The 14,415-nt window shown below is 39.8% G+C and overlaps 2 protein-coding genes across 5 annotated transcripts in view; both read right to left on the bottom strand.

Annotated features, from left to right (window-relative positions):
• qsox1 (quiescin Q6 sulfhydryl oxidase 1) overlaps positions 1–9,616 on the bottom strand; it is a 49,080-nt gene extending 39,464 nt beyond the window's left edge. The window contains exons 1-4 of the mRNA XM_080724698.1: positions 9,242–9,616; positions 3,211–3,311; positions 1,614–1,662; positions 174–276 (exon numbers count right to left, since the gene is read on the bottom strand). Of these exons, the coding sequence (XP_080580824.1) occupies positions 174–276; positions 1,614–1,662; positions 3,211–3,311; positions 9,242–9,536 (548 nt within the window). The 5' untranslated portion in view covers positions 9,537–9,616. The remainder of the gene's footprint in view (positions 1–173; positions 277–1,613; positions 1,663–3,210; positions 3,312–9,241) is intronic.
• A 1,390-nt stretch (positions 9,617–11,006) lies between these two features.
• Positions 11,007–14,415, bottom strand: part of cep350 (centrosomal protein 350) — a 48,731-nt gene continuing 45,322 nt past the window's right edge. For all 4 annotated transcript variants that reach the window (XM_080736004.1, XM_080736006.1, XM_080736005.1 and 1 more), the window contains one exon: positions 11,007–14,120. In XM_080736004.1, the coding sequence (XP_080592130.1) occupies positions 13,953–14,120 (168 nt within the window). In that variant the 3' untranslated portion in view covers positions 11,007–13,952. The remainder of the gene's footprint in view (positions 14,121–14,415) is intronic.

Raw genomic sequence — 14,415 nt, 5'->3', positions numbered from 1 at the left:
GCAAATGCAAATCGATTTTTCGATTCAGTTATTATATCGTTACACCCATAACGTTCATGTAAGCATTTTTGTGAGTGTATATTATGTTTATGTGTGCGGGTCAATTTTTATCCATTTGTACTATACACTCTCTCAGAGTTAACCAACAGTGAGGATGTGACTGACTGTGTTACCTAGTTGGCTCCAGTGGAGGGCAGGCCGGGGGCCAGGGCTCCTCATGAGTCTCCATCTTGTCTATGATGCTCTGGCGGAGGCCTCTCACCTCACGAGGAAAGCCTGGGGGGGTCAGAGGGGACCGTAAGAACAAATGCAGACGTACAATGGTGCAAGGCATGTTTCTATAGTACAAGCTGGAAGAAGACAGACAGACAGACAGACAGACAGACATAGAGACAAAGACAGACACACCACTGCAATTGTCTATAAAATCCTTAATTTAACTCGGAGAGTATACACTCTCAGAGCTACAAATGTATGAATTAACAATGGATTTTACTGTATATGTGTGAGCAAGTCCCACATTTACTTCACTGCATACATATGGATGTAAAATTCACAGTGAAGCATCGGGCAACTTTGTTTTTTTACAACAAGGGTTAATATTTTAGATTGTAATTAGAGAAAATAAAAGATGAATTAAAATGTTTTCATTTAATGCTTTCTAATGTTTTAGCGATTTTAATGATTTTGATTTCAGTGGCTAAATATGTCTTTTTAGACACAATAAGCCCATGATTCCCAAGATGCAACGCAATCTTTCATGGGCAGATCTGACTTATGGGGGCTAGTAGTGTTACTGTAAATTGTAATAAAGAAATCGCCGGCTTATTGTGTAAAAATAAATATATTTAGCAACTTGTATGCAAGCCCCCACCCGCTGAAATCAAGTCGCTAAAATCGTTAATCGGAAATTAAATAGTAGATATTAGATAATAAGTAATAATAGGAGTACTGAGAGGAATGGTGTATAATTATTTTGTGAATTGTTTGCTATGGTATCATAATCAAATGCAGTTGTTGTGAGGGCAAAGATTTACACTTGTCCTTATTTCTGTTAAGCATCTTATTAGGTGTATGTTCAGAACTCTGCTGTTACTGAGAGGGATAAATGCTTGTGGATGGATATATTTCAACAATATTCTAAATAAGCTGCACACATATACTGTATCTCTTGCGTACAGTAGCCTCTCACCTGTGCTTTATACATATCACTCTCTTGGTGAAGTGAATTTCATTTGTTCTGTGCTGAATTGTTGTGTATTTTATATGCATTTCATTTTCTTGCAAAATGCATTTAGTTTCATGTGTTGAAATAGTTACAAAAGGTTTGAATGGCCATGACTCAACTGGCTGCATACGCCCAGTCAAGGTTGCACATGTGAACACTTTGTCCAACACTTTTCAAAACAGAATTATAAAAAGGGATTTATAGGCAATAAACTCAATAACAAATAAAGCACAATAAAACCAACAGTAAAAAAACGAAGAAAAAACTAATCAAAAAAGAAAAGAAAAAAGGGGGGGATGGGGGGGGGGGGTTCTCTTTATTGAGAAATCAGTCAAGTCAATAAAAATATGAATTTGTTTAATTGCTTCCTTGTGTGAAGTATTACCTTTAAAAGCCAGTCCAGTAGAATCACTCTTGGAGTATGCATTGAAGAACTATCAAGTTATAAAAGAGTGAGAGAGAGAGAGAGAGAGAGAGAGAGAGAGAGAGAGAGAGAGAGAGAGAGAGAGAGAGAGAGAGAGAGAGAGAGAAAGAGAGAAAGAGAGAAAGAGGAAGAGAGAGTGGGAGAGAGGGGCGGGGGAGAATGGGTGGGGGTGAAAGGAAGGAAGTTTGAGATGGAGGAATGAGATTATCAGAAGGTTGGCTACCTTCTCACATAACCCAGAAAAAAGCAAAGTCTTATTGTGTGTTGGTAGGTAGCAGGGACAGGCCTTCTCTCTTCCCACCCTGACCCCCTTAAGTCCTTCTTTCAGTCCAAATCGACTGCAGCTGTAGCAGCTCCCTGGTGAATTCAAACTGAAGGAGCTCTTTCATCCAACTTTCGCTGGATGACAGAGAGGGAGAGCAGCCTGGGAGCGCAGAACCAGCCGAGTCTTTACACACAAGACTATTGCTGACTAATCACTATGTGCCCAAGTTTAAAGAAGAAGCTTTTCTGCCATGTTTGCTGCTGATCCTGCAAAAGATGGCTCTCTGCTGAGAATAGGTTACTGCATCTATCTACCATTATCCAATCTGCATTCCACTGTCATCCGCCATCACATTCCATTTCCAGGAAGGATTGATCAGGGAGTGTTCAGTGTCATATTATAAACTTAGTAGGGAAGAAAATACAGAATCACACTCCATATCAGGCATAGTAATTATTTGCAAGAACTTTTGTTTACTACGAAAATGAAATTCCATGCTTGTGTAATTCTGGTGGTGACACAAGTGACACTTCCACCCTAGCCATTGAAAAATATGCAGATCTCATGCCAACAGAATGTTTCCCAATGCCCTGCCACACAATGAGGCACACAGCTTGGACTGATTGGTAAACTGTTTACAGGCAACAGTATTGTTTAGATTATTTGACCACAAACTGAAAGGTTTAAGACATGCTCAAATTAGTACTACTACTGGGCCATATACAGTACCTGGTCTCACAAACATGACGTGAGAAGAGATATCGACTGGGATTTGGGTTATCGTACCGTGATACAGTTTAAATATAGTATCGTGTCCGGTGGGAATGACGCTTTACAGTGCACTTTAAGGGGCGGCAATGGCTCAGGGGTAGAGTGGCTGCTTGGCAACCGGAAGGTTCCCAGTTCGATCACAGGCTCCCCCAGAATTACAGTCGAAGTGTCCTTGAGCAAGATACTGAACTAATTGCTCCCAGTGAGCAGGTTGGTGCCTTGCATGGTTTCCTCCGCCATCGGTGTATGAATGTGTGGGTGAATCTATGTAAAGCGCCTTGGATAAAGGCGCTATATAAATGCACCATTTACATGAGTGAAGCTGTTTTGTTGTATCACCGTATATACCAATGATAATTTCTGAAAGTGTTCGTGTAATATGCAATACACTAACATATAAATAGGCCTGGTCACATATAAGTTAAAGTCTGACTCTCATAAGAACAAAACAAGTACACAGATGCAACATGTTTAGCCACCATGCGTTATCATTCAACATATTTGTTACTGTTTAATGCTGACCTTTATAGTAGGGTACCCTCTGACACCATAGCTGGAGCAGATTCTTCGGTTTTCATCTGTAGCACAGTCTATGGCTGCCAGGTCCACCGCAGGCTTCCACTCTAAGGACAAGAGAGGGAAAGATGGGTATACGTTGTTACTCTACTGTGCAGCACCACATGCTCCAGTACCATGTGTTATGTTTATGACTAAGTGAACGGTCAATATAGCACCATGTCAATATATCAGACGAATACATGTAATTTGGGGCACTGATGGCCTAGTGGTAAAGGCGCATACCACATGTAGGCTCTAGTGCAGCCTGACAGCCAGTCACACAGCGAGACTGACAGGTTTGATTCCCAAACCCGATGACCTTTGCTGCGTGTCATTCCCTGTCTCTCTCTCCTTGTTTCATGTCACTCTAAAACTGTACTACCGGTATACAATAAAGGCATAAAAGACCAAAACATATCTTTAAAAAGATAGTACGTTCTTGCTTTGGTGAAAATAGATTATTATCTTGTTTCTCTGTCAGGGACAGCACAACATTAAGATCTGTGTTGATAACTTTAAAAATGGAAATTGGACATTGTTTATCATCTTCAGCACCGTTAACCACAGGGCTCCAAGTATGGCAATGTCAGTTGGACGGCTTTTTAAATCTGTGGTAACAGATTTCATTAAACAGGTTACATTGTCCTGAGACATTCAGGGGACCTAGGGGACCTATTGCCGATTGGCTGTGGCAGGTCACATGGTAACCGAGCTAGGCCAATGGCAGGCGCGTAAAAAAGCTGCAGCTGGGAACAGTGCAGTAGTGGGAACAGTGGCAGACAGACACAGAGGAGCAGGACACCAGACAGAGGTACTGTAAGTGTATATTGACAAAGAAAGGCCATTAAACATGTTTAACGTTGTCTGTGTAGAGTAGACAGTCATATATATGTTGTCTGTGTAGAGTAGACAGTCATATATATATATATATATATATGTATTTTATTTTGTAGTAGCCATCATGGACGTTTTCAATGCAAGATCCAGTTATTAGACCAAGCCCAATGGGGCCATCTGTTGCTTGCTTACATGGTGCATGCATATCTTGTCAAATGCTAACAACCATGCACTTGTGTGATTTCTAATTGCACTTCTGGGACAGTCTAATTCATGCTTTGTATCAAGACGTCGTTTTGTCTCGAAAATAGCAGACCTACAAGCTCAGAGCATGTCGCAGATTCTAGACTTTGTGAGCTTGTAGGTCTATTTTCGGCGCTCAACAGTCAAGCAACAAAGTCTAACCTATAAAGCATGCTTCATGTCCAACTTATCTAATGCTATTTTCGTACCTTTATTTTGTTGTCAGCCTGCAAAATTGGAGGTTCTGCTGCCGTTGCTGAAGATACAGCCATTTCCAAGCCTTCCTTGTCAATTTATTTGAAATCATAAATGATCTAAATAAAGCTATTCATGCAGACAGGTCTTGCTTGTTACTCATTGTTGTTCATGTATGGAAACCCAATTCTGAGACGTTGAATTTTAGAAATGTAAATGAAAATCCCAAACAGCAGAGCTGTCTATGTATGCATTTGCTCAATCATCAAACATAATAATTCTATAGGCCCTACTTGATGTAGATGGGATTACATTTGAACAAAACATAAATAGGTCTGTCAAGGAATATTTGCAAGAGCAGTTCCTTGTTATATGCTCATACATTATACAAATAACCTGAAGTCTACATTTGTCATAATATCCAGCGGCAGACTGATATTGAACATTTATAGTAATACTCACAGCACAGGTGATACATTAAGCTAGGTATTTTACCTACATATTTCTACATTCTACATATAGTGCATATCCAAATAAATGTCCAGGCAAGTGTCATAACAGGCTTTATTTGTAGACCCAGAGGTTGCATTTTGACCAGAAGTCAAGTGTGTCCAACACAAAATCTGCATTTCATTTCTACATGAATGTTCTCCCTAAGACGCTGATGCTGTGAGTGCACTGGTATTGATGCAAACAGGATGGAATACAGCTCTCCATGGCACTTCCTAAAAGGAGCTTCTGTCTCTGGCTGCTGCAGGCCCTGTGGGAGAAGAGAAAAAACAAACATCACAACACTGAAACAACAATAATGATTGAGCTAATTATGAACCCTTTACAATTGTAAGCCAATGTTTTCAAACAGTCCCTTTACTTAAAACAAATGGGAAACTGTGTCTGACAGCATTCTTGTTACTGCTATTAAAATATCAATCAATGTAAATTGGCACCCTTTGTTTGGCTATATACCCTTAAAATTACACAAGGGCAAAACATCTATTGTTTATAAAGTACCTGGAATGCAGGCACACACCTAGAGCACTTAGCACCACATCATCTAATTCTAAGGCTTACGAATCATGGTGTCAGGTCTACTATATTGTGTTGCAAATTAATGTCCTCTGACTGATGGTCCCTTTTCAAACGAGCTGTAGATCAACCATTTCAAACAGCCTATAGGTATAAAACAGGACTAAAGTGTTCTATGTATGTTTTATAATATTATGTATTATAATGGATGCATCTAAAGTTTTCAAATTATTATAGTGGAATACAATTACAATATTTTGATCCGGGATGGGGTAGAAATAAAAATATGGCTACAAACCCGTACTTAAGTACAGTACAGTGAGTAAATGTACTTACTTTACACTATTGATGTCCGGCCATACCACGCCAACAAGAACTGTTGATCATCACATTCAACTGCCATAAGTGGTTGAAATATAGGACCTATAGTTATAGTTATTATAGTGCCCATGTGGGAATGTAGCTCTGGTCCGTTCCTCCACTAACGCTATGGACCAGAGCTAGTGGGAATGATGCTTTACTCTTTGTGATCGGTTGAACGTGATAAGCAGTTCTTGTTTGCGTGATATGGTCGGACAATGGTGTAAAGTAGCTACATTTACTCCAGTACTGTACTTTGCAGACATTCTAGCCTAATACGATATTACATTGAGCACTGTAGCCCTACTTTATACGTCTGGATTTACACGGCGCGATGCAACACTATCGTGAGCTTGTAGTCTATTTTCGAACATTTTGGACTTACTTTTTGATGCTTTTAAGTAGATTTTGATGGCAATACGTTCCGGAGGATTTCTACATTGCAGTATTGATACATTTTGGCCACTTGTTACACCACTGCCAGACAGATAAGACTGTAAATAACATTGATTTGCTTACCAATACGTTGTATGGTATCCTTTAGCTTCGATGTAGCTGCTGGATGCTAGTGAATCCTCAATCCGGTGAAACAAAAACAAAGTCAATTTACCTTGGGCTAAAAGTTGCAATAGTACAGAACACTATGACAGCAGAGAAAACAAACATGAATCACCTTGGCGAAATGACAAGCACAAAACTATTGCGGTCGTAATGAAATGGTTTCTCTGGCTGAAGCGGCTCCGTCTATTTCCTGGTGGCTGAAATAAACGTCCATATAACATCTGCATTCGGTAGTTTACTGGTCCGAGTAACTGCTGCATGTGAAGTTATTCTTATCAGGCTCGTACTCTTATCAGGCTCGTACAACGACGTAATCCGAAGTCTTGTATTTATTAAACAAATGAGCAGCAACAACACAGCAGTGTAACTCAGCAGTGTGAAGCAACAGGCCAGTCAATACTGCGGTGCGGTAGATCGCAACAACCTCCCAGGTCCATCTCCCGCGTCCTGTGTACGTCGTCACATCCGGTTACTACAAAATAAAGGCACTCCTTAATATTATCCGAATAATACCACATCTCCCTTTCTTTGAGAACAAAGGGTGGCCCACATAAATGCAACAAGTTAACTTGAGGGTTTAAACCATATGGCTAACAATCATCAAAGAAAAGGAAACAGTCTGTTCTTGAGAGATTATTCTATAAATAAAAACGACCTGCTCATTTCATGGCATAACATCTCAGCAGTGTGAAGCAACAGGCTAGTCAATACTGCGGTGCGGTAGATCACAACAACCTCCCAGGTCCATCTCCCGCATCCTGTGTACGTCGTCACAACCGGTTACTACAAAATGAAGGCACTCCTTAATATTATCCGAATAATACCACATCTCCCTTTCTTTGAGAACTAAGGGTGGCCCACATAAATGCAACAAGTTAACTTGAGGGTTTAAACCATATGGCTAACAATCATCAAAGAAAAGGAAACAGTCTGTTCTTGAGATTATTCTATAAATAAAAACGACCTGCTCATTTCATGGCATAACATTATCATCTTTTCTTTTGTGACACAAGACAAGATTTTGGAAAATAGCGTACAATCAATACACTTATTTGAACACCTTACGTTACTACAAACGTTACCAAATAACGTTTGTAGTACAATCACAAGTACACCATTGGTGTGTGATGTGAATGTGGTTGTAATACATTGCATTATATGTGTATGTATGTCTGTATGAATGTATGTAAACAGCATGTTAATCCGATCAGACGTCATTTTCTGTTGTTTTTCCAGCCATGCGACCCCATCGGTTGCGAGGTGTACTGCACTTAGATACATTAATACCTTTTTAAGGAAACGACGACCGATCGGATTAAAATGCTCCTCTTTAAATAATACGATCATTACGGGACATTCTGCTGGAGCGTACCCTATGGTGACATCCGTGAGCCTTCACTAAGCAATTTATCTTTGTAATCTGACCGTTTGTGTAGACGTACGTAGCAAATTGGTTAAACTGCTCAACAGCAGATTGTGTTGACGCAGCGTAGCGTCTTTACATTTAGCGATCTACAAGCTCACAACGCATTGCGGTGCCACACGTTGTGAGCTTGTAGATCTGCTATTTTCAAACATTTTGTACTTTTACTTTTGGTACTTTAAGTACATTTGGATACCAATACCTTTGTACTTTTACTCAAGTACATTTTTAATTCTGGACTTTTACTTGTAACAGAGTGATTCTACATTGCAGAATTGATACTTTTACTTAATTATAAAAATGTAGGTACTTTTTCCACCACTGTGTAAACGTTTGTGTTCTCATGCCAATAAAGCTTCTTTGAATTGAAGATTGAATTGAAGATTGCTCCCCATGTGGCTACACTAACGTCAACACACCAATCCACAGATTTTATATTGACTGCGTGTCAATTCTTGTTTAGACTCTAGATAAGAGTCATGAAAGTTGTCTATTGGTGTCACTGGTGGAGATAACACATAGTCCTGCCCTAACCTCATGTAGCCAGGCTTACTCATGGTCCTGCCCTTACTAAGACTACATATCAATCTTCCTCAAGATCATGATTTTCTCTTCATATTAATCAAACAAGTATACTGCAAAGTGCATTTATCTCCATATTTCAGTAGTGCTAGGTATCTGTGCTAGTGCTGAGTTCCAAGGCATGGATTGGTTCAGAGTGCAAGAAATTTGACAGCAAGCCAATACTATCTCTTAGTTTCCTCACTCTCATTTTGTTGTTCTCTCTCTCTGTGTCTCTCTCTCATAGGGCCGAAATGCCCCATGACCATGTCAGGCCTTCTGCCAAAAATCTTATCACCCTAATTATGAGAAATGACATCGCTCTGTGATATTTCTCTTGGCTCCATAGCAGCGGAAGCAATTTTCCAAAGGCATTCTCAGGGGATTCCATGATAAGATGGCATGACATAGGGTAGGTATGGGGTATGGGCCAGCCCAGAACAGAATGTGAACTACTAAATCAGATCATATGCCCCAATAAACAGACAGAGACTAGAGCCCTGTATGGAGAAGTCTAGTTTGGAAGTCCGATTGGCTGCCCTTTATTGTTGACATGCAACAGACATGCAGACTGTCACGACAACAGTATATTGCAAGTTCATTAACGTTGCAGGAATAATGATGACTTATCACCTTGTAGGATGCCTTTATCGTTTTTGCATAACAACAATACTAGATGCCACATTTGCCAAAAAAGCTAAGTTGAACATGAGATAGGCAACATAAGATATAAATGCACATGTATGCATTATATAAAATTAATGTAGCTACCACGTGGATCATACCAACCTTTGATATCTCTCGCCAGACTTTTGTAAATGGGAGAGAAGGCTACGCAGTGGCCGCACCAGGAGGCATAGAACTCCACTACTATAGCAGCTGTGTTATTGATCAACACGTCCACATTGTCCGGCGCTAAAACCAGGATCTGGTCTGAGGCGGTGTACAGTCCAGCTTCGGCGGTGTGCGGAGAAATGAAACAAAGACACAGCAGACCCGCAGATATGAATAGCTCTCTTGGAATTATGATATTGTTCTTCCCCGTATCAAGCCGAGACGTGGCACGGCCGCGTCGCCGCGCCATCTTCCACTTCCACTCGCTGATACTGTCGAGTGGACGCAGCAAGTTTCAGCCTCGGCCAGTGTGTCAGAAAAGTGATAGAAACTTTTCTCTCTCTCTCTCTGGCCAGCCTTCCAGCGCCCTCCCCCTGGCGGGGTTCATCAGATAGTCAGCCTGGTTACCGTAATAAAACACACACACACACACACACACACACACACACACACACACACACACACACACACACACACACACACACACACACACACACACACACACACACACACACACACACACACACACACACACACACACACACACACACACTGGTTCCCAAACACTGGGTCGGGACTCGGGACCGATTTAGGAAACATTTTATATGGGTCCCTTCATTTTTTGTTTCCTACATTTTGTTTTTAATTATTATTATTAAAAAACATTCACCTCATGAATTAAAAAAAAGTAAAAGTAATTAATAAATAAAATAAAAATGTAAGAAATTCCATAAATTATAATAACAATGTAAGAAATTCCATAAATTAGAAACCACATGTCTAGTAGTGAAAATAGCCGATCTACAAGCTCACAACTTGGCGCGAAGTGACGCGTTGTGAGCTTGTATAGATCTGCTGTTTGCACTAGTTTGGGTCCTCGAGCTAAAAGGGTTGGGACTTGGGAACCACTGTTGCTGTATTGACACACACAGTCACATCATCATCATGGGTAAATACACTTTGCTTCGGAGCCAGAGTGAGAGTCTATTATTATGTATCCTCTTAAATACGTTTAAATAGGCCTACATTCATGGACGTTTTTATATAAGTAGGCCTACTATGGGCCTTTTATTAAAGCATGGCAAAGTTTAGTCCAATTAGTGTCGACCTACATTGATCAATACAATGTGAACGAATGCAGATGTAGGCTATCATACTCGTGCAAGCCAGGTAGTGCTTTCGCGCATGCGTATTTAAACAATGGGAGTCAGTGTCGGTCAGTAACCCACATTGACCATTGCTGGCCGCCCCAGCAGTCCCTACAGGTCTGGCAATAAAGTGCCATTGAGAGGGGAGAAAAGTCACTTGGATGATTTTCCACATAATTACCCACTGCACCTCTTAAAACTGCTCTGATGTTTTTATCTATGAACTTGTGCATGTAATGGCGCGCCGCTTCATGATATTGGTGACATGATTTATGTTTTCTATTTATTTATTAACAGCCTGCAGCTTTCCCCTTCCATTAGCCTACCTTGAATAAATATTGACATTGTGACGCGGCCAAATAAAACACTTTCACGATCCTACCTGATGTTGTGTTTCAGTACATAGGTGGAAAAGTCTCAAAAATGTATTTCATATCATTCAACATTTCTTATGATCATCATAAATGTAATTATGATTGAATTACAGGTCAGTTACTATACAAGGCTGGTAGACATTCAGGCCAGTCATCTATTGCAGTTTGTCCCACAGTATAAATCCAGATGAAACACAATTAAGAGTCTGAAATAATGAAAGCTTTATTTACAATCTCAAAGTTAATTTTAGTTAACAAATATATACTATGTACATATTTGCAAAGTGAACAGTGATTATTTTACAACAATTATTCGGGTTACAGTGAACAGTGATTCAGATTGGACAGAAGACCGCTGAAATATATTTACACCCATAAAAGAATTGTACAAGTATTCAAGTGCACTACCCGCACACTCTCAGCATTATAAATATTCAAAAACATTGCAAAAGATGACATTTTCTATGTACTTACTTAATTTGATTATCAAATCATTTGTGCCAGTTTTTGTTTTAGAATCAATTGAAAGTCTTTTGAAAGTTTAAGGAGAAGCTGCTCCATGGCATAGACTTGTTTCCTGAAGGTAACCATATTTTAATAAAATGGGGGTTGGGGGATCAGCATTGTTTTATTTTACTATCAAGTCACACTGTAGTGTAGGGGCAAATTTGCTCTACATCATTCTGTTTCGTGCCTCATTGCAATTTCCCACTAATCTTATTCACAAACTACAGCAAAAGGCTAGGTTGTCTGGTCTATACAAAGGCAACAATGTACTGTACAGTATATGACCAAATACTGCATAGTTAGAAAAAAAGGGAACACATTGCCCCAGCTACAATCAATCGAGTAGACAATCTTAGAGAGTTTGCAGTAAAGCATTTTGAGAAAACATTTCTTGTGTACTAGTCATGTCACCGTTACAGTTACAAACACCTACAGAGCAGACACCCAAGTCATTCAGCATGAGGAGATTGGTATCAAAAGGTACATTTACAGACAGACAGGTTTTTACGAGTTAAGCCTAATTTATACTCTGCAGTACGACTGTCACACTTGTAGAACATTGTTTTTTTTTCTGCAAGTGACACAGTTGTGTGGAGTATAAATTAAGCTTTAAGTTTAAATACAGTTAAATACAGACACCTTAGCCTCTAGTAAAACAAACACAGGTAGGAGGACTTAAAAAGACTTACTGTATAAGTCTTTTGTCTTAAGGTCACTTTCTCTATAAAACAGACAGTACAGATTAACAAGCATTGTCACACGTGCTAAAATGAGTTTGTACAAGTCACAGTATTATTCTTGGATCAGAGTAGTGAAAAGAACAGGTCCAAAACAAGGCCTTGAACATTAGCTGTTGACTACTTGGTGCTTAGGCACCCACATCAAATCTATGACCAACACTGCCCATTTGGTGGACCTTAGTCAATGTGTAATGTACGGGTGGAATGAACAGTACAGGCTAGTAGTGCCTGATAAAGTACATACACCATCTATAACATGAATGACCTGGCAGCTTAGCTCAGAGACAAGGATAATGCAAAGTAGAAGTAAATAGTAAAAGTAAAGTAGAAAGTCACCATCTCTGAGTCACTGGCCCAACATCGCATTTTCAATGCAAAGTTTGTCAGACTGAGTCAAGGAAAAGGGGCATATGAGGAGTGTGTTAAAGGAGACATATTCAACAGAACTATACTTAGGTAGAGGCTGGCTCATAAGGCTGAAATGTGATGTAGCTGGAACACAGTTAAAGGGAAAAGTTGTCCTTAAAGCATCAATGACACAAAGGTAGTAGAGATCCATTGAGACAATATATTTAAACGTTTGAGATATTAAGGTCTGTTGTTATATGGTGATGCTACTCTAGGATGAAAGAACAGTATGTCAAAATCCTACTACTAAACTGAAATAGGCACTTTAACTGAATCGGTGAAAGACAGAACTGAACTATGTTCAGAGCACTAGCCATTACACATTACCGTATTGTTGACTTTTTACAGTCAATTCAAAATAGCTGCAGAGCCAATTGTGTAGCATTTTTTTAAGTGGCATACAGCAACCCAGTACATGATTAGCTGCTGATGAACTAGGTCCAATGAATTTTCAGCAACAGCAAAAAAGTAAATGAGGTGCCTGTGGTTAATGTCTGCGGATGTTTATAACATTGACTGTTTCTCCATTTGTTGGAGGTGTATGATACAGTAAGGCTCAAACTAGGTTGCACTATATCATTCTAAAATTATTCGATAATAAAGCCTACTGTCTCCAAGTTGGTGACCAACTAGACATTTGTAGAACAGCTTAATTTACAAGCTAATATCTTTGTAATTAAATATTAAATTAAAAGTTTCTTCAGCCTTTTCTCTCTGCTTACAATAACAATATTTTTAACCTCTTATACAATGTATTGCCCTGTCCACATTCACATTTCTCTTTGTGCTTTATTAATTTCATTTTGCTTTACAAAGTGTTAAAATAATCTTTGTTTTCTACACGACATGACAGCAAGATAACTTAAAACATATCCTTTATGCTCTAATCAAATATTTTCCCAATAATAAATATTCAGATGACAAAATATTTGATACAATAAAATCTGGTCTGTGCGTCGCTCCCATATATTTTTTATCTGCTCTTCCATTGCTTTTTCTTTTAAACGTATTTGTCGGAATATGAAAAACAAACTACGACGGCTCTTCTATTCTCCAGTGGACATTACAATACAGTTTGCCATGGAGCAGTCAACTTAGCAGCAGGAATTGACCCTAAACACTAACAAGAAGCACAGTTCACTTCATCAACAAGTCTACTTGTTTTGAAACTGGCACAGTTCAGAAGGTGAACCAGGGAACGAGAATATTTAAAGATTTTAGAAGGCTGGATCGACCAAGAGGTGTTTTGTGTGTAAGACAGAGTGACGTGGTCACTACACATTCTGCTGTCAGCTGGAGTGGATTCAGCAGATTCAACACTGACCAGGTCACATGTAGAAAGGTTCCATTAGGAGCTGTACAGCTAAGAGGTAACGGTTGGGACTGAAAGGCATCTGGAGGTTGCTGTTGGCACATCAGCTACTGGAAGCCCTAGCTGTGGTACATGAGCTGGAGGGGGTTTGTCAGGATGAGGACAGCAAAAAATCTCTCAGGAGAGGGCGGCTCTTTTAGCTCTGTTGTCGTAGATTTGTGTCAGAGCATCTGCGGTGTCCTTCAGCAATGTGTCAAAGATGCTGTCTGCCAGCTGCATCTTGACAAACAGCTCGTCTTCATCGTAGTTGACCCACTGACTCTCTTCCTCGTGGAGCTCCTGAACCTAGGAGACCCACCGGGGTTAACAAGCACATGAAAACACTGAGTGAGATACAAATGTATAAATAAAACAGAATTGCTATACATGGAAAGTCGTATGTATTCATTCAGTAGAATCACTAGGTTCCCAGTTCAACCCCTGTGGTTTTGTGTTGAGGTGTCCTTGTCAAGACACAAGCCCTGACTGCTCCCGAGGAGCAGGTTGGTGCCTTGCATGGTTTCCTCTGCCTTTGAAGTGTGTATATGTGTGGATGGGTGAATGTAATGCATTGTAAAAGAGCTTTGGATAAAGGTGCTAT

Source organism: Nannobrachium achirus (genome assembly GCF_963921795.1).
Source record: "Nannobrachium achirus genome assembly, chromosome: 1".
NCBI classification, from domain to species: domain Eukaryota; kingdom Metazoa; phylum Chordata; class Actinopteri; order Myctophiformes; family Myctophidae; genus Nannobrachium; species Nannobrachium achirus.
This window is presented reverse-complemented; position numbering and strand designations above follow the sequence as displayed.